Source organism: Xenopus laevis, chromosome 7L (genome assembly GCF_017654675.1).
Source record: "Xenopus laevis strain J_2021 chromosome 7L, Xenopus_laevis_v10.1, whole genome shotgun sequence".
Taxonomy (NCBI): domain Eukaryota; kingdom Metazoa; phylum Chordata; class Amphibia; order Anura; family Pipidae; genus Xenopus; species Xenopus laevis.
The window spans coordinates 117,978,548-118,000,621 of record NC_054383.1 but is presented as its reverse complement, the minus strand read 5'-3'; the positions used below and the strand labels follow the sequence as shown (position 1 = coordinate 118,000,621).

General features: G+C 37.4%; 1 protein-coding gene across 3 annotated transcripts in view; it reads left to right on the top strand.

The window, feature by feature from the left end:
* Positions 1 to 22,074, top strand: part of LOC108695905 (myosin-binding protein C, fast-type) — a 70,057-nt gene that overhangs the window by 20,773 nt on the left and 27,210 nt on the right. The window contains exons 2-12 of one of the 3 annotated variants that reach the window (XM_041569613.1): positions 1,850 to 1,969; positions 7,314 to 7,343; positions 9,745 to 9,822; positions 10,285 to 10,433; positions 14,502 to 14,619; positions 15,727 to 15,772; positions 17,020 to 17,082; positions 17,544 to 17,740; positions 19,787 to 19,919; positions 20,623 to 20,747; positions 21,751 to 21,856. In XM_041569613.1, coding sequence (XP_041425547.1) covers positions 1,850 to 1,969; positions 7,314 to 7,343; positions 9,745 to 9,822; positions 10,285 to 10,433; positions 14,502 to 14,619; positions 15,727 to 15,772; positions 17,020 to 17,082; positions 17,544 to 17,740; positions 19,787 to 19,919; positions 20,623 to 20,747; positions 21,751 to 21,856 — 1,165 coding nt within the window. The remainder of the gene's footprint in view (positions 1 to 1,849; positions 1,970 to 7,313; positions 7,344 to 9,744; positions 9,823 to 10,284; positions 10,434 to 14,501; positions 14,620 to 15,726; positions 15,773 to 17,019; positions 17,083 to 17,543; positions 17,741 to 19,786; positions 19,920 to 20,622; positions 20,748 to 21,750; positions 21,857 to 22,074) is intronic. The other 2 variants (XM_041569611.1, XM_041569612.1) reach the window with 2 other exon arrangements.

The window sequence follows — 22,074 nt, the reverse complement described above, 5'->3', positions numbered from 1 at the left end:
AGTAGAGTAAAATCCAAAAACTTTAATGCTTTCTGAGGGACACCTGAGAAAATGAAAAAAATATGGTGGTGGTGTAACCTTAAGTTTTGCCTGATATATCAGCCAGAACCTGGTTTTTAAGTTCTGTGCAAGTGCGGTAGAAGGCATCACCTTTCCTTCCAAACATAATACTCCCTGGGCCCTTTAATCTCGGGTTAAGAAATTAGAAGCATCTTGAGCATGATAAAGTGTCATTTCAGAAATGTAAGTCTGAATCCAGGAGGCAAACACAGACACACAAATGCCAACAGCTGCCTCTAGGCTTGGATATCTCAACAAGAAAAAAGCCTCTGGGGAGAGATGAGAAGGCCTGCAAGTGAATCTATCTTCTCCTTACTGTATGCAGAGTTTCTGGAACCAGAGTCCTTGTGCGCATACCAGATCTTATTTAAGCACTGTACAAGGGTGTGAGGCAAAGTGTGGGTGTCTTATGAGAAGTGAGCAGAGTTAATACATCCCTCTATCTGATGGCTCAGCGTTATGTTAGATTGGAGAGGCTATATTAGGCCTCTTTCCACACAGGACTATTTTATGTGGATATTCCAGTCATTAGATGTCTCCTAAGACACGTAAGGTCACAGCCCAAAAGGAAGGTTACAAATAAAGTGTGGTTAAAAAAAAAGTATAAGTCATCCATAAAAAATACTTATTGAAGCAATGGGCAAATACTACAGTGAGATCAACTGGCATCAACAATGAACAATGGCTGCAGTGCATTCCCTTTTGGGACATACTTTTAATATTCATTTATTTAAATACAAGTATGGGACCTATTATCCAGAATACTTGGGACCTAGGGCTTTCCTGAAAAGGGGTCTATCTGCAATATGGATCTTTATAACTAAGTGTACTAAAAAAAACATTAAAACATTAAATACATTCAAAAGCTTGTTTTGCCTCCAACAGGGATGCACGAAATCCAGGATTCTGCCTTTTTCAGCAGAATTCGGCCAAATCCTTGTGCCTGGCCGAATGAATTTGAATCCTTAAAACCATGTGACTGTTCATCACAAAACAAAAAAGTAAAGGTGTTTTTAACCGTGTGCTGTGAGCATGGTTCTCTTTTTCCCTTCCCAATCCTATTTCGCATATGAAAATTAGGATTTGGATTTGGTTTGGTATTCAGCCAAATTGTTCTCAAAGGATTTGGGAATAACCAAAATAGTGGATTCAGTGCATACCAACCTCCAATGAGGATCAATTATATCTTGGTCCAAACCAAGTACAAGGTATTGTTTCATTATTACAGAGAAAATAATACGACCTTCTTCTTCAGGTCCATAGAGGGCCTCGCAGGCCCGGACTGGCAATCTGTGGGTTCTGGCAAATGCCAGAGGGGCTGCTATAAGGTCCCATAGAAAGTCAGTATTCAGTGGCCTGGTGGGGGCTGTTTGGGCCTCTATGTACTTGAAATGCTGGGGCCTATTTTAATTCTCAGTCCGGACCTGGGCCCTCGAGCACTGACATTGTGGCAAAGCTAATTGAGCACGCAAGGGCCACCAGGACTGGACAAACACATCAAGTAGCAGATTCAGGGGTGGATTTTCTCTGTTGTGAAAGGACTACCGTACTTTTAGTCACATAAAGAAGTCATATGATTATGGTTAAAATTGGTGGCAACTCAATGGTGCATTTTAAAATTGCCTGTCCCAACTCTAGAACTGATGACGGAGTTTACCAGGATATTAATATGTGCACTCTTCTAGTCATAGATCAGAATGGAATGTTCTGTTATGGACCGATATATAAATTACAGAAAAATTCTGAAATGTACAAAAAAAATCAAAAAAAAAATCTTTTACTTCCTTAGCAGGTAAAAAGGGGGTAGCAGCTCCAAAACAAGCTGCTAAGCCGGCAGCAAAAGAGGCTCCAAAAGAGGCTCCAAAAGAGGCTCCAAAGGAGGCACCACCGCCACAAGAAGCACCTCAGGGTAAGGCAGTCAATATATATTGCTCAGGCACCAAGACAACTGTCTATGGTGTGCACCTTATGTCTCTCTCTCTGTCTCTCTTTCTCTCTCTCTGTCTCTTTCTCTATATATATTTATTTATTTTTTTCCTTCTAACTTATATAAAGGGCCACAGTAACTATATTTATTTTTGCTTTTACTATTATTTAGCTTTATTGCTGAATCTATGTTTATTTAGCTTTTATTATGTTGTTTGTAGGTTGCGTGTCAAGTTGTAGTTAGAGATTTGCAATTATCCAAGTCTTTCTGGCTGTAACCTTCCTTATCACTTCGTATAGACCTCCATCTGGTGAAGGGGCCAGTGATGTGTTGTATAACACAACAGGGATAGATGTCGCCTTAAGCTTTCTCATTGCTTGAACAGAGTGCAGTGATACCATAAAATAACACAGTTCATTTGAACATTTAAAGTGCAGTGGTTTTTTAAAGTCTCAATGAGTTATTATTAGTTGCCTTGCTTGGGATTACTTGAAAGAGCATTAGTTAAAGTTCCTCAGTGTCCACAAGTTTGTTGAGAAATAGTGGTGGGCGAATTTATTTGCCAGGCACGAATTCTCGGCGAATTCCCACGATTCACCACAGGTGAATAAATTCGCAAAAACGCAGCGAAAATTCTCCAGCGTCAAAAAAAACAAGAAATCCCGAATTTGTCGACATTTTGTGAATTTCGTGGAAAATTCGCAAATTTTTTTTTCTAAGCGAAAAGGCCCAAATTCGCCCATCACTATTGAGAAATATTATGCCACTGAAAACCAAAATAGACTATATTTCTATAATTAAACTGTTCATTTTAATATGTGTTAATTGTACTGATTTTCTCATAGAATAACCTCCTGCTGTTGCACCGTGCATTACTCTACATGTCTGTTTTGTGTAATATCTTGTGAGTTTTGTGTTCAGATGACTATGAAATGTTTAATGTATGTGTATATTATTATTATCCGTTATGTGATTTGTGTGTATCAGTGCTGTGTGCAGTCTATATGTGTAATGTGCGTATGTCTTCGATCCTGTTTTATTTGAATAACTGATTTTGGCATGAATCAGTAATCGGTATTTCATTCTATACTTACTAAATCCGACAGAAGGCCGTTATTGAAAAGTTACATAATTAAGTTGGGTTGGAAAAAGCCATCAAGTTCAACCTTTCCAAATGAAACCCAGCACACATACCTACACACACTCACAATGATCCCTCCATACACTAACATAAACTACTGATACCAATATCTTATACTAATTCTAATTTTAGTATCACAATAGCGTTGGATATACTGCTTATCCCCTTCTAAAGACATTAACAGAATCAGCCATCACAACATCACCTGGCAGTGCATTCCACAACCTCACTGTCCTCACTGTGAAGAACCCCCTACGTTGCTTCAAATAAACATTCTGTTCCTGTAGTTTAAAGGGGAAGGCCTTTTTCATTTCATTTCTTCAGAACTAAGAATCATGTCTTCGTCTGTCACGGTTGAGCGGTTACTGAGCAACAAGGACATCAGTAGGCTCAGTTCTTCCACCGTTCTGTGCAATATTGAGTTCTGTGTTTGCCACATTGTACACAAGTCACAATTACACTGCATGGGATTTTGTCAAAATTGAGTAGAATAATCCAATAAATCCAGTAAATGAAGCAATCTCCAAAAATTGTTAAGAAGACAGCATCAGATGTTGCCGGGTCCCCTTGAGGTCCAAACTTTGATCAGGGCCCCTTTAGTCCATATATATATGTATATAAACATTTGTGTATCAGCAATTCAGCAATCATTCAAAGCGTAACTAGGAAATCAAATGTTTTCACTCCATATCTCACCATAACCGGCCTTCAAGCTGGGCTGTAGGAAAGAATATGTACTGTCTCCATCAACCTTGAGGTTGCTCCTTGCTGCCATTGCTTCAGTCCCCCTTTAAAGGGGACCCGTCACCCAAAACAAAACCATTCCAAATCCTATTTTATCACATTAGTCAAGCAAAATTAACTTTAATTACACTATATAAATTATATGAATCTTGTTTTCTTCAGTCTGGGAATTCATAATTACAGCAAGCAGGCAGCAGCCATTTTGTGGACAGTGTTATTAAGACAAGCCTTGCATTATCTCAGAATCTTGTTTGTGCACCAGAATAGGGGACCCGATGTCCATCCCCATGCCCTGGCTACACAATTAAACGGTAAAGAGAACTGGGGGAATGTGTAGAGAGCAGTGACATCTAGGAAGTGCTGAATGGAAAGTGAAAGTAATTATCTGCCCCGCCTCTATGCCACTGGCATAGAGGAGGGGCAGACAATATTTGATTGACAGCTGAGATTTTTAAATGAGCTTACAACAGCTATGAATGCTTCATAAGAAATATTAAAGACTTTTCCTCAAAAGGCAGTTACTTCAAATCAATGAATGAATCCACTCCAGGTCAGCAGACCTTCAGTTTATCTTTATTCCGTTGGTTATACCTGTCCATAATAAACCATGTGCTCCTTGTAGCAGTCATTCCAAAACTTGGGAAGGTAGGAGTTTGCATATGCAAATTAGTATTCGGATTCGGTTAGGCCGGGCAGAAGGAATAGACTGAATCCGAATGTCGCTGAAAAAGCCTGAATCCTGGATTCAGTGCATGCCTACTATTTAGTGAGCTGGTTGGGAGCAGATTGGTCCTCTCTGTACTTGTAATGCCAGAGTCTATTTGACTCCCAGTCCAGACCTGCTGGGGCGTGTACATAACTGGTTTCATCCGGTACTCACTCCAGAGAGCACTAAACCAGGGGGGCAAGTGCTTCTTTGCATTCCCGGATTCAGTAAATTACCCTTTAAATCTTTATATGGTGGTGCATTCTTAGGTGGTAAATTTAGGATAAATAAACCCATAAGAAATAACTATAGAATAAATAAATTACAGATATCATGGTTCAATTTAGTGTTCATGAAAGGAAAGTGATGTTCTCCTTATGTTCTATGTTTTTCTTGTTTTTTTGTTTGTTTGTTTTGTTCATCAAATGTTGTTGCCAAGACTTTAAGCATAATGGAAAGTAACTGCAAAATAAAACTGTAATAAACAAGGATTTAATGTATAATAAAAAGGGAGTCCTTCTACCTTCTTCTTGTAATCATCACATATATATAGGTACATCTGAATATATTATTGTTATAATCATACTTCGTTTTTCATAGCTTCTATAAAGCTATAGTTTCCTGGTTGACTGGTAACAATCAACCCCATGGTGTTAAAGAAGAAGACTTGTAACCCATCAGAAGAGGTAACATAGACAGATGATAACACTTGGAGGTCTTTTTTATCAAAGGTCGGATTTTCTGAAACCACGACTCACTTTCTCTAAAACCACAAATGTCATGGCGTATAAAAAAAAGTAAGAATGGAAAATAATGCTGAACGATGTGCTAAAAATACGAATACCTCGAAACTCAAACTTTCCTGACAATTCCTAGCGAAAATCAGAAAACCTCTACAAGTCTGGATTGATTTAAAAGGTCCAATAGAACTTCAACTTGTGAATCTCTAATATTTAGAGCTTTTAAAAAAAATAGAAAATCCGCGAATGTTTAGAGAATTGTGGAAAAAAACTAAATTTGATTAGTAAATTAGTTTGTAATGGGCCCCATAGTAGTGGAGTCCCAGTTTCAACAAAAACAAGCCATAACTTCGCCTATGGCCTTAACAGAGAGAATTCTAAACCTAAACCCTAAAAATGAATATGGGTAAAAACGCCATATTTTATATAGTGAACTTATTGCATTAGCCTAAAGTTTCAGCTTGTGAATAGCAGCAATGATCCAGGACTTCAAACTTGTCACAGGGGGTCACCATCTTGGAAAGTGTCTGTGACACTCACATGCTCAGTGGGCTCTGAGCAGCTGTTGAGAAGCTAAGCTTAGGGGTCTTCACTAATTATCCAGCAGAAAATGAGCTTCCCCTGTAATATAAGCTGATGCTACAGGGCTGATTATTAAATTCTGATGCTAATTGCACTGGTTTCTGTGCTGCCATGTAGTGATTATCTGTATTAAATACTAATCAGCCTTATATTGTGACATTTCTATTCTATGTGTACTGTATATTGTGAGTGGGTCCCTAAGCTCAGTAAGTGACAGCAGCACAGAGCATGTGCAGTGAATCAGCAGAAAAGAAGATGGGGAGCTACTGGGGCATCTTTGGAGACACAGATATTTACTGCTAAAGGGCTGTGGTTGCCTTGGGCTGATACAGAAGCACAAAACGTAATGTAAAACATTTCTAGCTACTTCTTTAGTTAGACTTTAGTTCTCCTTTAAACAAAGTCAACATAGGAATTTCCCTCCACTAAGTATAATTCTGCATGGAAGGTAGCGTTTATTGGTTACCTGTTCGAATGCAAACATCTGATTGGTTGCAAAGGGTTTCTACTAGGGATGGGCAATGGGCAAATTGAACCCAAAAATTCGCCGCTGGAGAAAGATTCGCCAAAATGTATTAAAGTCTATTGGAGACAATTTTTTTTGACGCACAACACTTTTTTTTCTCCCATTGGAGTTTATGGGCGTCATTTCCACGGAAAAACTCAGCAAAAAAAAAAACGGTCATCCCTAGATCTGGTTAACGTCAAACTTTTATTGCATTCCTCTATTTTGACTGAAAACCATGGTACAAGACCCTCCATCATAAAAGGACATATGACATAAATAACATCCAGTTATAATCAACTGCAACCTAAAAGTTATGTTCTAAAGGGAAACTATACTCCATTAATAACGGTTTAGGTTCCATTTACTTTCTGTTCATTAGAAATTAAATTATAAATCCACCGACCGTATATTTTATCAATTCTATATCCCATCTATGTCTACTTTGTCTAATTAGTCAACAACATTGTTATGTACTTTGAATGTTCATTGTTGTATCATATTTATCAGTTTGTCTTGGTCTTAACTTTTTGTCACTGTTTGTTTTTGTCCATGTCAATTTATATATGTGTGTGTGTGTCTCGTTTATTTGTATGTAAATTTAGTGGAAAAGTCACCGCGCAAGTGATCGGAGTTCCAAAAATGTGGCGGTTTTGGAGTTGCAGTTGAAGAGCCATTTTGCTGCGGTTATGAATGACATCTAGTGTCTTTCTCAAGGACACTGAAAGAATGCCAGAGAGTCTGTGCTCCCTCGGCGTGACACAGCTGAACCTTCACACCCTCCGTCATGTCATATGAAAAAAATAAAATAAGATAAAATAACGGAACTTGGTAGAAAATAAATTGAATAAATCTTTGCTTTCAGTCCTTATTTATCTGTGTCCATTTTCATTTTTTTTGATTTACAGACACGCACGATGGGGAATTGCCACCAGATGGTAAGTTTGATGGAATCAGATCAAAAATGGCAAGTTTCCTGGATAGATAATACAGAAAACTGTAAACTCAAGAAATCCATTACCATTAAAGCAGGAAAGGAAAGACTGAAAAAGGATAGAGGAAGAGAGTGTTTGGAGAAGCAACGAGGTCAAGAAACAGAAAAATCCAAAATATGAACATCATCTTTGTATTTCGGGAAGGACAACAAATAAATGACATTATAACAGTCATCAAGAACTGATATCTGAGTTAAGCCCGGACAGGTCTATCGATAAAGAACTGAAGAAGATGGAGTCAAACTCAACAACTAAGCTGAAGCCAAGTCTAGAAGCTGATGGCTACCTCATTAAGGAACATTTGTTTTGTTTTTTGTTTTTTTAAAACTTGGCAGCCAAACCCACCTCCTCCATATTGGCTGCATTGTAAGAAGACCTTTGGGGACCTTCAATCGTGGTCTAACTGTGATGGATAGAAACATATTCGGACAATGTCAATACAAACAGCACTATAGCTAGATCTCATTTACTAAGACCAAAATCTGGGTTGAACCATATTGCTAGTCTTACTAAGTCATTTTGAACTTTTTTTGTTTTTTTAAACGAATGGCCATGTGTTCTAACTGCTGCTTGCATTCTTTGTTATTTCATTTACTGGAAAAATCTATTCAAATGAATGTTTCAAACCCATGGAACTAGCATACATTTTTTTATATCCCCAAATACTCCCAAAATTCTATTTTCTAAATGATCCGTTTCTTTTCAAATCCTTTAGCACTAATTATTTCCATAGGACTGTAAAATCCTTTAAAACAAAAACATCAACAAAAATATTTTACCATTCTTCTTTTAACACTTTATCTAGCCTTTGAATAGTAGAACTGAATTTTTCTAAAATACTTTGGAACCCTGCCATTATAACGCTATATTAAGTTTATCGTGAACTTTATCTCTTACATAGGTCACACATAATTGGTCAAGGCTCAGAATAAACATCCAAATGCTCTATATTTCTAGAGTTTATCTTTTAACGGTCCCTATTATACGCAATAGTGCTGTAGTTAAAGCATCCTAGAAACTCTGGGGAAAAAAAATCATATCACATGTTTGGCATTTATCAATGAAGAAATGATGCCTGATTTGATATATTTAGTTCTGTTATGAGAAGCCTGATTTATTTATTTTATTTTTTTTCCATTAATTTTATTAATTTATCATTTTTTTCTAAACCTGTTCCTTTTTTTCTATGCCCACTAGTATAATTACATAAAAATCAATTAAAAAAAAACTCTTCTAAGGTAAGTTGCTGAAAAAATTATTTTAATTTATTTTTTTTAAAAAGGCCTACAATTTGAAGTATTCTGAATGTTGAAAAATACACCTCCTATTGATTACAGGTATGGGATCCATTATCCAGAAACCTGTTATCCAGAAATCTCAGAATTACGGAAAGGCTGTTTCCCATAGACTCCATTTTATCAAAATAATCCAAATTTTTGAAAATGATTTCCTTTCTCTCTGTAACAGTAAAACAGTACCTTGTACTTGATCCAAACTAAGAAATAATTAATCCTGATTGGAAGCAAAACCAGCCTATTGGGTTTATTTAATGTTTATATGATTTTCTAGTAGGTTTGAAGATCCAAAAATTTACAGTTATGCGATCTCTTATCCCGAATGCTCAGGACCTGGGGGTTCCGAATAAGGGCTTTTTCATAATTTGGATCTTCATGTCTTAAGTTCACTAAAAAATCATGTAAACATTAAATAAACCCAATAGGCTGGTTTTGCTTCCAATGTGGATTAATTATAACTTAGTTTGGATCAAGTACAAGTTACTGTTTTTTTATTACAGAGAAAAAGGGAATCATTTAAAAAAAATTGGATTATTTGATTATAATGAAGTCGATAGGTGATGGCCTTTCCGGAATTCAGAGCTTTCTGGATAACGGGTTTCCAGAAAAACAGATCCCATACCTGTACTATAATAACTTGTCAGGTTTTAGTTGCCAAATGTTTTCAATTGATACATTTTAAAAAAAGACAAATGTTATTCTCTTAAATTATATTGAGTAACAATCCTCAAGCCAGTTTAAAAAATCCAGCTAATAGTAATAACAGGGGTCTGAACAACTCTGCTATTGTGTTCTACTGGTAATCCATGATGGCCCTTTTGCTGACCATGTCCCTGAAGAGGAGTTAATAGATATATTTTTGTGTCTGGTGTCAGGCTAGAGATTTATTATAGGACTTTGGTTACAAACCAAGGAAACCATTAATTCACATTAACAAACTTGTGACAGTTGTTCCAGCTATTTCCAGTAAATTAAATAACATATTTATTTCATTTTTTTTTTTTTAAAAGAAACTTATCATTGTCTGTCCCTGTTCATTATCATTACAGATACTAAGCCTGAAGACCGTACTCCTGAAATAACAGGGCTGTTTATTATTAAGCCAGTAGATCTCACAGTAGAAACAGGTATGTACTACATGATCTTATACTGCTGCCTTTTGGAAATGGAAGTATGCTTCAGTCAAATTAGAAAGCAATAAACATTGCTGAAGCTAAAGATTTTGTTGACACTGTGAACAAATGACATTACCTGGTTCCTGACAACATATTACACGTAGGTTATGCCACAAAAATATATATTTATAAAGCATTTTATGATCACTGTAGATCTGGCCCTTCTTTATGCAGAATGTGCTTTCTGTTCTTTAGTGAGTTGGGACTTGGATTGCACAGGGTAGGCAGCAGGGTTCTTCAAAATGCTTCTGCATTCAATTATTCATTGCAGTGGGTGGCCTTGAATAAAAAGAAAAGTCTGAAATCTATATTTTTCATATTTGCTAAATCATTTGTTAGTCTACCATCCAACTGTCTGGTTCATTACAAATGGTATGAGAATACTTTAAACTGTCTAATGTTTTGCCTTTTCAGGAAAAGACATTCTTTTATTGGCTAGTGTTGATGCCAGTCAGCTGAGTGTGAAACCCAATATTAAATGGTTCAAAGGAAAATGGCTGGAATTAGGGAGCAAGAGCGGAACACGGTTCCAGTTCAAGGAAACTATCGACAAAGAGAAGAAGGTGAGAGTTGACACCTTGAAGAAAGTAAGGACTTTCCGCATAAGGAGACTCTTACACATGGGCTAATGCTGCTTCCAATTTTTCAGGCATATTTTGATTGTAGATCAGCTACTCCTATACATTACCTGTAAGCAGTGCTCCTCGGTGATAGGCACATATGTGCCCAGTTACTAATATTTGCACTGCTGTAGAAGGGGTGCCTAAAAAACAATATTTTGCATTCCTTTAACTTATATCACATCATACAAGGGCTCATTGCACTTATACATTACTTATGTTTGAGGTAGGGAGACATTACTGCATCCACTTAGCTTCTTATGAAAAAATTAAAACTACCCCTGTTGTTGCATGCGTAAGAAGTTGCTAAGAATAGGACATTCTACAACATACTAAGTTAACTTTTAACTTAAAGTTGCCTTTACGCCATTTAGAGTTCCCTTTTTTCATTATAAACAACCCATAACTTAAATAACTTAAATAAATATTATTTTTTTTTTAACATATTCTGTTTTGGGTCACTAGGTAAATTATTCCAGGAAAACTAATAGCATATCTAAAACCATCAGTATATATAAGAGCTGAAAAAATAACTGATAGCAGCCTACTCTGCATTATTTTTGCTCTAGATCAGGAGCCCCCAACGTTTTTGTATATCCATGAGCCACATTCAAATGTAAATAGAGTTGGGGAGCAACACAAGTATGAAAAAAGTCCATCGGGGTGCCAAATAAGGGCTGTGATTGGCTATTTAGTAGCCCCTATGTGGACTGGCAGCCTATAGGAGGCTCTGTTTGGCAGTACACATGGATTTTATACAACCAAAACTCGTCATTAAGTTAAGAATTCAAAAATAAGCACCTGCTTTGCGGCCACTGGGAGCAACAGCCAAGGGGTTGGCGAGCAACATGTTGCTCGCGAGCCACTGCTTGGGGACCACTGCTTTAGATAAACTAGAGTACCTTGGATCAGGTTGCCTACCTACACTTCATAAGGTCATAATGTAACCTCTAGTGGGCTATGGGTAGGTAAGATAATATAAGATAGACCTAGCTGTTGAGTTTACAGACAGTCAGTGGAGTAACTAGGTGTTATTGGGCCCCACAGCAAATTAATTTTAGGGTGCTCAAAATATCAAGGGATTGTCCTGTTTCACCAATTTGGGCCTTGTGGGCCCCCCTATACCTCCTGGGCCCCCCTGCAGCCGCAGGGTCTGCTTCCTCTCTAGTTACGCCCCTGCAGACAGAAAGACTACTGCTCAATAGTAGTCAATCAATACATGCATACTGGGAAATCTCTTATGGTAATGGGCAAATGTGACTTTAAGGTAGGATGCAGCTCTGCAAAAATCTTGGACCATAGAAATTTATAAGGGCAGAGAAGAGGGTAGAACATGGAAGTTAGGGGAATGGTAGGAGACCGTAGGGGGCTTATGTGCCTGCCCCACACTGTTGATTGTGCCCCTTTCTTGAACTCTGCACCTGTCCTGCACTTGAGAAATGATCTTTATTGTGTTGTTATCTGCTGCAAGATAAGGTTGTGTTCTGGCAATGTTTCATTACTGAAAGGAACAGGGCTTAGAGTAATAATGTGGTGAAGGAAGAACAGGAAGCAAAGCAGATCTGTTTCAAAGATGACACCGAGTGATCCTGCGATTGCAGAGCTAATGATACAATAAATAGTTATGGATACACTGGGCACAGGGCTGGCACCTGATGACAAAATATAAGGAGCTCAGTAAAACTGTTTAAATAGTGGTTGAAATTAGGACAGTGGCATAATGAATACTCACAGGAAACATTTGAGGAAAAATCGTTTTTTAAAAAATTAAAATAGTAATAATAAGTCAAGTAGAATAGGGCTGGACCTTAAAGGAACAGTTCAATGTAAAAATAAAAACTAGGTAAATAGATAGGCTGTGCAAGAAAAAATGTTTCTAATATAGTAAGTTAGCCAAAAGTGTAATGTAAAAAGGCTGGAGTGACTTTATGTGTAACATAATAGAACAGAACACAACTTCCTGCTTTGCAGCTCTTTAACTCTGTGTTAGTCAGCGACTTGAAACGCATTGAAGTCAATGGGAGTCAAAATAATTTATACAAATGCATTAAAGTCAATGGGCATCTGTATAATGAATTTTCTCCGGCAAATTTCCGCTAATTTATTTGCAGGCGGTGAAACACGTAAATTTGCCGTGAATCCATGCCTGCCGAATTTATTTTCCCATCACTAGACATAACTGCTAACTAACTACCGTATATTAGAAACATTTTTTTATTTTGCACAGCCTATTTACCCAGTTTTTATTTTTAAACTGAACAATTCCTTTAAGGTACCTTAACCTCGGCCAGAAATGATAGTTCAAGAAGAGTAATCCTTTAAAAACAGAACATTTAGGCAGATGAGGGGAATGAGGAATAACCGTCCTCTGAAATCAGGTTTTTTGCAGTTGTGGATAGATATGTGTAATTTCGGCTGTACATGCAATGTCAGTGTAGGTTTCGACAGACCCATGCTATGATCTTATGGGATTGCAGATCACCTGTCCTGTTTGAAAATATCATCTACTGATGCAACCAGGCACATAAAAACAGAACAGGACTTTTTATGGTTTACTTTTTATTTCATAATTACACTGTTCACATTGCAAATAATTCAGCCTACCATTTTATTCTTGAACCAACAAATGAAGAAAGAAGCAAATAATTAAAAAACGATAAAAAGGAAAAAATGAAGACCAATTGAAAAGTTGCTTAGAACTGACATTCTAAAAGTTAAACGTAAAGGGGAACCACCCCTCTAGCATGGATGTTTTTAACTGTGGAATAACAAGAGTAAGTGAGATGGGGCAACAGCAACAAGAAAGACTAAATAGTTCACTTGATTTGGTATAAGCATGTGGGTGAAAGTGGTTGAATCAGTTGAAAGCATAATCCAGTTGTGAGGTGGGAAAGAGAAGCAGGCCCGGACTGGCAATCTGTGGGTTCTGGCAAATGCCAGAGGGACTGCTGTATGGTTCCATAGAAAGTTACCATATAGTGGGCTGGTAGGGGGTTGTTTGGGCTGGTAAGGGGCTGTTTGGGCCTCTATGTACTTAGAATGGCAGGGCCTATTTTGACTCCCAGTCCAGGCCTGAAGAGAGGAACCTGTCAATCTTGTATAATGTTGTACAGGTATAGGATCCCTCATCCGGAAACCCGATATCCAGAAAGCTCCGAATTACGGAATGGCTGTCTCCCATAGACTCCATTTTATCCAAATAATCCAAATTTTTAAAAATGATTTCCTTTTTCTCTGTAATAATAAAACAGCAGCTTGTACTTGATCCCAACTAAGATATAATTAATCCTTATTGGAAGCAAAACCAGCCTATTGGGTTTATTTAATGTTTAACTGAATTTCTAGTATACTTAAGGCAAATTACAGAAAGATCCATTATCCGGAAAACCCCAGGTCCCGAGAATTCTGGATAACAGGTCCCATACCTGTATAATGAAAAGAGAGGGCAATAGTCATTCCATGTTTTACAGTAGTCTAGCAATAGTCTACTATACTCAACCAATGCTCCTCTGTCTCTGGACCTCTTTCATTATTATCAAATACTCTACTCTAGGGGGTACATATTAAGATAGTATAAGTACACTGCCATGACTTTCCATGACCTTAGTGAAAATGCTTCTATTGCATGTCAATGGGGCATAATGTGCAGTGCATAGGGGCAAGGGATCCTTCTAATTCATGCAAGCCATTGACCAGACTTAGCTAAGCTGCCTTTGCACACTTGTACGCACTATTTTTAATTTCTGTGCCAGCAACATGATGCACAATTGAAGGGTGTGAAACTATAAGAACGTGGCCTGCCTACATGACTCACATTTTGGTGTAAATGCATCTTGAGCACAATTACGATGACATTTTGGGGACAAAAATGCAGCTCTATTCACTAATAATGAGTATTGTTCCAGTACGAGTGAGACTGGGTCAGCCTACTGTGAATATATATTGAATATATTCACAGGCCGCAATGAATTTATAAAAGGAATATATAAAATAAATATGTTTCCATGTCAGGTGTACAATTTTGAACTGAAGATTAACAAGGCAGCGGTTGCAGATGCCGGCGGCTACAGGTGTGAAGTCCTCTCTAAAGACAAATGTGACAGCTGCACTTTCAATATTGAAGTGGAAGGTAAGAGATGAACTGCATGTTCATGCATAAAGGACAATGGTATATGTAGTCAAAGTTGTTATTATTCTTTCTTGCAAAAACTCAGCATTATAATAAAGCTTTTACTAATCAGCGAAATCACTGAGTGACCCCCATCTGGCAGTGTGGGAGCACTATGGGGCACAAAAAGGCAAAGAAAAAACATGGGCATGGTGCACCCATGGTGCTTGTCTGAATGAAGTTAAGGGGCAGAAGGGTGAATACAAAATGTGCCTCCTCCTGTTCGTTCCACATGAATACTACCCTGCTGAATACAGGAAGCCCTTTATTCATCTTGGGGTTGTAGGACTCCATTTTGGGCATGCAGCCATTTGTGCAGGGCAATAAGTGCAGAGAACATGGTAAATTGTACCAGATATTTGCACTTTGCACACTGCACTTAAATAATGCTCCTTCTGACTGACACTGCCTAGAGTTGAACAGTCTGTTGTCCACAAGACCCCCCCCCCCCAAATACCTCTTAGTTAAGGAGGCGCCTAACAGTATGGGGGTTATTTATCAAGGTCCAAATATCCAACCTCGAATAATTTGTAGTTTTTGAAGCAAAAAAAAATTCAAATTTTTCGAGATTTATTAAAGTCTGATGGTCTAAAAACTCAAAATCCGAAACCTCGGCATGTAAAAGCTCTTGAGGTCCTGTATAAGTCAATGGGGAAGGTCCCAGTATATGTGCTGATGTCCATACCGATATCCAATGATTTCTGGGTTTCAGCACAAAAGTTTTCAGGGAAAGCTCCGAAGTTTGCCCGACCCTATTTTTTCGCGCTTTTTTCTTCATAAATAAGGTCCATTCAGGAATTCGGAGTTGTTTAAAGTTTGATATTAGAAATACTGAGATAAATTCGGACCTTGATAAATAACCCCCTACAACTCAAATTTATGTTTTTCTACCACAGGGCACAATAACCTTGCATTTATAACAATCAAACCCAATTCTTAAGATGAATGTATTATATTGTATACATTTAAGAAAACATTTTCCTTTAAGGCTGCTAGACCGATCTGATTCCAGGCCATGAAGCCAAGTGATTACTCAGAGATGGACTTTAATTTCTTTATTTCTTACAGCGGCTGTTAAAGATGAAGGAAACATATTGCAAGCTTTCAAAAGAACGTAAGCACCTTTCTTCCGACCATGAGAACTAGCATAAAATCATATGTGCACAAGTGGGGCCGAAATCCAAGTGTTCATACTGACATTTGCATGATGTTCCCGCACACCTTATTTGTACCTTGCACCTTATTCAGCAAGGAGCACATAATCAACATTTGGATGTAAACATTAAACATTGGAGAGGTAGTTGGGAGTCTGGTCAGGGGGCCCAGAAAGATGTGACAGTCCTGAATTGTAGAGGACAAAAGAAGCAGCATTTAACTTATATATTTGCCTCAAGCAGATCTGGTATGAAGGGTAGGGAGGTGCCAGGTTGATCATGCAATTTGCAGGATTTATTTATGTGAATAGGCAGGCAGTAGTGATGGGCGAATTTGCGCGAAACGGCGCCGGCGTCTCGTTTTTGACGCCAGCGCCCGTTTTTCCGACGCCGGCTCCCGTTTTTGGCGCCAGCGCCTGTTTTTGGCGCCGGCGTCCGTTTTTTCGAAAAAAAATTTTGACGCCGGCGAATTTTTGCCGCGAATTTTCGCGGGCGTTTCGCGAATTTATTCGCTGGCGGCGAAACGCGCAAATTCGCCGCGAATTCGCGCCTGGCGAATAAATTCCCCCATCACTAGCAGGCAGTGCAAAGATGGCACACAAATATTTCTGCTTTCATAAAGAGTTCAAAAGCTCTTGTGAGCAGGGCCCTTTGATCCCACCATTATTCTGCAACCTTTGTTTGTTAAAATATTGTTTTTAGTAAATCAATGCAAAGCAGAAATTGCTGGCGACATATACTTTAACGATGATGAACGCCATTGTTACACGAATCCCTTTCCTAATCAAATTGCTATTGCAATTACAGGTCCTGTTATCCAGAATGCTCGAGACCTAGGGTTTACCAGATAAGGGGTCTTTCCATAATGTGGATCTCCATAACTTAAGTCTGCTAAAAATTCATGCAATCATTAATTAAAGCCAATAGGCTGGTTTTGCTTCCAATACGGATAAATTATTTCTTAGTTGGGATCACAAACAAGGTACTGTTTTATTATTACAGAGAAAAAGCAAATTAGGTTTTAAGGTTTGAATTATTTTATTAAAATGGAGTCTATGGGAAATGGCCACCCCATAATTCTTAGCTTTCTGGATAACTGGTTTCCAATTAACAGATCCTGTACAATTTGCTTAAAAATTGCATGAACGTAACAGATATTTTTGGATAAGGGTTTTACCGAAAACAACCTTTTTTTGCTTCATTTTAGGGGTGAAGGAAAGAAAGACGAGGATGCTGGGGAGCTTGACTTCAGTGGTTTGCTGAAGAAAAGGTACTAGCTTTGATATTTAAATAGAATTATAACATAATTGGATAATGGAAAAAAGCCACACAGATGGATGTTTTCAGGTGGCCAGAAAATTCTACATGCTGATTGGCTGACTTGTCATAGTGTCTATAATGCAGGTTTAAAAATTCTATTCAGCCAAGACCTTATTGGGCGATTGATGTGCTTGGATAAATTTGTGTATACCCAGATTTTCTTTGTGAATTTTATTTTGGCTTTTTAAAATATTTTATACATACCTTGAAAGCCCCAGTTTACACCAATGGTCTGGACCCATACACATTTTTAAATATACATTTTTATCATAGTTTTAATATTATTCAAGGTCCCAGGGTTGACCTACTACATGGAACAGGTCTCTCAAGCATGTCTACAATTGTGTTTAAATCGCAATATTGCTTTCAAATTCTGACCCTCTCGGACATCTCTTGTCTTGCGTTCTATAGAGTGGAGGATAAGCAAAAAGAACAGAAGAAAAAGAAGGAGGAAGATGACTGTGGTATTCCTCCAGATGTCTGGGAGCTGCTGAAGAATGCCAAGCCAAGCGACTTTGAACGCATTGCCTTTGAAAATGGCATCACTGACCTCAGAGGCATGCTTAAACGTCTCAAGAAGGTCAGAAAGGAAGCGAAAAAGAGTGAAGGTAAATAAAACAGAGAGATAACCCTAAAGGAGATTAAAGGGTCATTTCTCCTATATTTTAATACTTAAGAGTAGTGATGGGCGAATTTCTCCCATTTCGCCGAAAAATCGAGAAATTGGAAAGTTCACGAAAAAACTTGTGAAATTCGAATGTTTTCACGAAAAAAAAATTGTGCAATTCAAACGTTTTCACGATAAAATCATGCAATTCGAACGTTTACACTAAAAAATCGAGCAATTCGAAAGTTTTCACAAAAAAATCTAGCAATTTGAACGCCTTCACGTAAAAATCGTGAAGATCGGAAATTCGCCGCTGAATTTTCACTGGCGAATTTTCTCTGGAGATTTTGCGAATTTATTCGATGGCGGCGAAGCGTGAAAATTCGCAATGAATTCGTACCAGGCGAATTTATTTGTCCATCACTACTTAAGAGCCTTTCCATTTAGAACATTTTAGTTTAGTTTGTTATATGCTGAATAAATGTACAAAAGGAAAAATAAATCACCAGTACTCTAATGAGGGGTCTTAATGTGGCACGTAAGTTTATATATTTTGACCAAAGTGTGGTACATCACAGGTATGGGACCTGTTATCCAGAATGCTCGGAACACAGGCTTTTCCAGATAAGAGGTCTTTCTGTAATTTGGATCTCCTAAGTCTACTTAAGTCTACTTAAGAATCATTACAACACTAATTAAACCCAATACAATTGTTTTGCCTTCAATAAGGATTATATCTTAGCTGGGAAAGTTGTTTTATTATTACAGAGAAAAGGGAAATTATTTTTTAAAGTTTGAATTGTTTAAAATAGAGTCTATGGGAGATGGCTTTCCTGTAATTGCGTAGCATTCTGGATTACAGGTTTTTGGATAACAGATCCCATTCCATGATAGCACCTTATTTTGTATGATATTAAATACAAATGCCCACAAAGGTCGAATCTAAGCACTGACAAGCTTAACCTCCTTTCTGTTGGATAAATTTAGCCTGACGAGAAAACATAGGGAAAACAGAAACCAATAAAGACCATAAAAATTCATTAATATATGTATAATACACAAAAGCCATGAATATCCTGTAAATTATATCCTTATAAACGGTGAGTTCTGATGTCATCAGTTATAAACGGTGAGTTCTGATGTCATTTCTGTCACATGACTCACTTAAATTTGTGTAGTATAATAAATAAAGTACCCCCAGTTGCAAAATATGAGGATATTAGAAGTTACCTCGGAGTTCCATGACCTGTATAAAAACACTCGGCCTTCGGCCTCGTGTTTTTATATGGTCATGGAACTCCTCGGTAACTTATAATATCCTTATATTTTACAAAAGGGGGTACTTTATTCACTATATAATACGCAAAAGACAAGAATATCTTGTAAATTATATCCTTATAAACGGTGAGTTCTGATGTCATCAGTTATAAATGGTGATGTCATTTCTGTCACAAGACTCACTGAAACTTGTGTATTTACTTATAATATCCTTGTAATTTACAAGAGGGGGTACTTTATTCACGATATAAATAAAAAATATGGTTATAAACATACAATTATGGCATCACATTTACATTGTGCAACCTATAAAAATTGCAGTATCATCTATCTATTATCTATCTATCTATTATCTATCTATCTATCTATCTATTTATCTATCTATTTATCTATCTATCTATCTATCTATCTATCTATTTATCTATCTATCATATATCTATCTATCTATCTATCTATCTATCTATCTATCTATCTATCTATCTATCTATCTATCATCTGTCTGTTTATCTATCTTATCATCTATCTATCTATCTATCTATCTATCTATCTATCTATCTATCTATCTATCTATTCTGTATATTTACAGAGACAGTGACTGATATTGGATACACTTCAGAGTTGACAGTCCTTTAATAAACCATGCAGTATTGACGCCTGGGAAATAACAAGTTAACTAAAGGACTGTCAAATATTAAGCAAAAATCATGTAATAAATGTTTATCATTAGAAACAAAAAAATATACAGTTGAATTTTTCCCCTAATCAACAGCATTTGGAAAGAAACTGGATACTTGCTACTCAGTAGACAAAGGCAACAGAATTAAGATGCAAGTGGAACTCACCAATCCGGATATTCCAGTGAAGTGGTTTAAGAATGGGCAAGAAATAAAACCCAGTGCCAAGTAAGTGAAAACAAGTCTTACCAGGGACTTTTGCTCTTTGGAATTTATAATGATCAATCTGGAAAAGTATCACATAAGGGCCCAGTACTGCATCAGTTTGTTACCCCTCCATGGTTACATATTACAACTGTGGCAAATGGTTGTTTTCAATAACATGATACAGGGATAGCACCTATTATCCAGAATGCTTGGGATCTGGGGCTTTCCATATAATGGATCTTTTTATAATTTAGATTTCCATGCCGTAACGCTACGAAAAAAATATACATGAATAAAACCCACTAGGATTGTTTTGCCTCCAAGAAGGATTATTTATATCTTAGCTGGGATATAGTACAAGGTATTGTTTTCTCATTACAGAGAAAAATCATTTTGAATTATTTGAATTATTTCATTAAAATGGAGTCTACAGGAGTAGGAGCTCTCTGGATAATGGGTTAATTATTAGATAATGGATCCCATACCTGTAGCATTATTCATTATCTATTTGAAGTGGCAGTATCAGTGTCTCCATTTATGAAGGACAATGCTCTTAGACATTGCATAATCTGCACCCCTGGGTCAACAGAGGCAATCTACAGAGAACCAGCCCTACACCAATTCCCGATGCAGTGAGAGCCTGGAAGTAAGCAGAGAGGGGCCTAATTAAGGAACTTTTGAAAAATAAAGGCTATAATCCTGACATTTCTTTCTTTTTTTGCAGGTATGTATTTGAGAACGTTGGCCTAAAAAGAGTCCTGACCATCAATAAATGCACTTTGGCAGATGATGCAGCTTACGAGTGTGTCATTGGTGATGAGAAATGCTTCACCGAACTCTTTGTTAAAGGTGAATTTAATAGAATACATATACAGTAACTGTTTCTTATTATTTACGATAAGGCTTTGGAAATGTGTTGTTTGGATTATTAATAATAATTAATAATAATAATTAATAAATCAGTTTAAATCAGTTAAATATAACTATCCAAATTTGCAATGACTATGCTTAAATATTTGCAGTTTAAAGGGGTAGTTCACCTTTGAATTACATTTTCCTGTAATGTACATATTGATATTCTGAGACAATTTGCAACTGGTCTTCATTTTAAATATTTTGCCATTTTTCAGTTATTTAGCTTTTTTGTTCAGCAGCTCTCCATATTGGTATTTCAAGCAGTTGCTAGGCTCTTATTTACCCTAGCAACAGGCAGTAGTTTGAGAGAGTGGAATAGGAGAATCCTGAATCAATAGATAAATAATATAAAGCGCAGAGAAATAGTTTTTTGGCTTATGGGAGTTAGTGACCCCCATTTGATAGCTGGAAAGAACAGAAGAGAGGCATGTTATTAAAAAAAACTATAAAACAAATATAGACAATGAAGACAATTTGCAAAGTAACTAGGAACATGACATTCTATAACATACTAAAAGTTAACCTAAAGGTGAACCACCTCTTTAAAACTAGCCCTACACTCATAAATCTGCTCATTTGGCAAGGTACCTAAGGGAGCTTATCTGCCTGATTTGGCTGCTGGTTTGAAAATCTCTTTGGTTAAGGATGATCTGATCATTTTGTCTCCCGGTCAATGAACAGGTCACGACTGGACCTATGCAGACTTGTCAGACAGCTCAATGAAGTCCTCAACCCCTGTGGTTTTCAAACCTGCCTGATAAATATTGTTCCTTAGTCTATGGTTTAGAGCAAATTTCTGAAATAAATTATTTGGTAAATCATACTCTACTAGGTATATGCCATTGTCAGTCATTCTGGTTTTTCTCCCATGTCCATCTAGAACCCCCTTGGTATATGCCATTATCAGTCATTCTGTTTTTCTCCTGTGTCCATCTAGAACCCCCTGTCTTAATTACCAAAGCATTGGATGACCAACAAGCATTTGTAGGAGACAAAGTTGAACTGGAAGTTGAGGTCTCAGAGGAAGGAGCACAGGTTATTTGGTGAGTCTTTCCCACCATACTCTTCATCTGCATGAAAGCAGTGGTTTCCATTCTGCGGGGGCTGACCTCCACCTTGGGGGACAAAAGTAGAAAGGAGAGTACAGCCTAAAAGGTTAGAGCTGTCCTTAAGGTGGCCATACATGGCTGATAAAAGCTGCCGACAGACCGAGTCGGCAGCTTATTGGCCCGTGTATGGAGCCCCCCGACGAGCTTCCCCG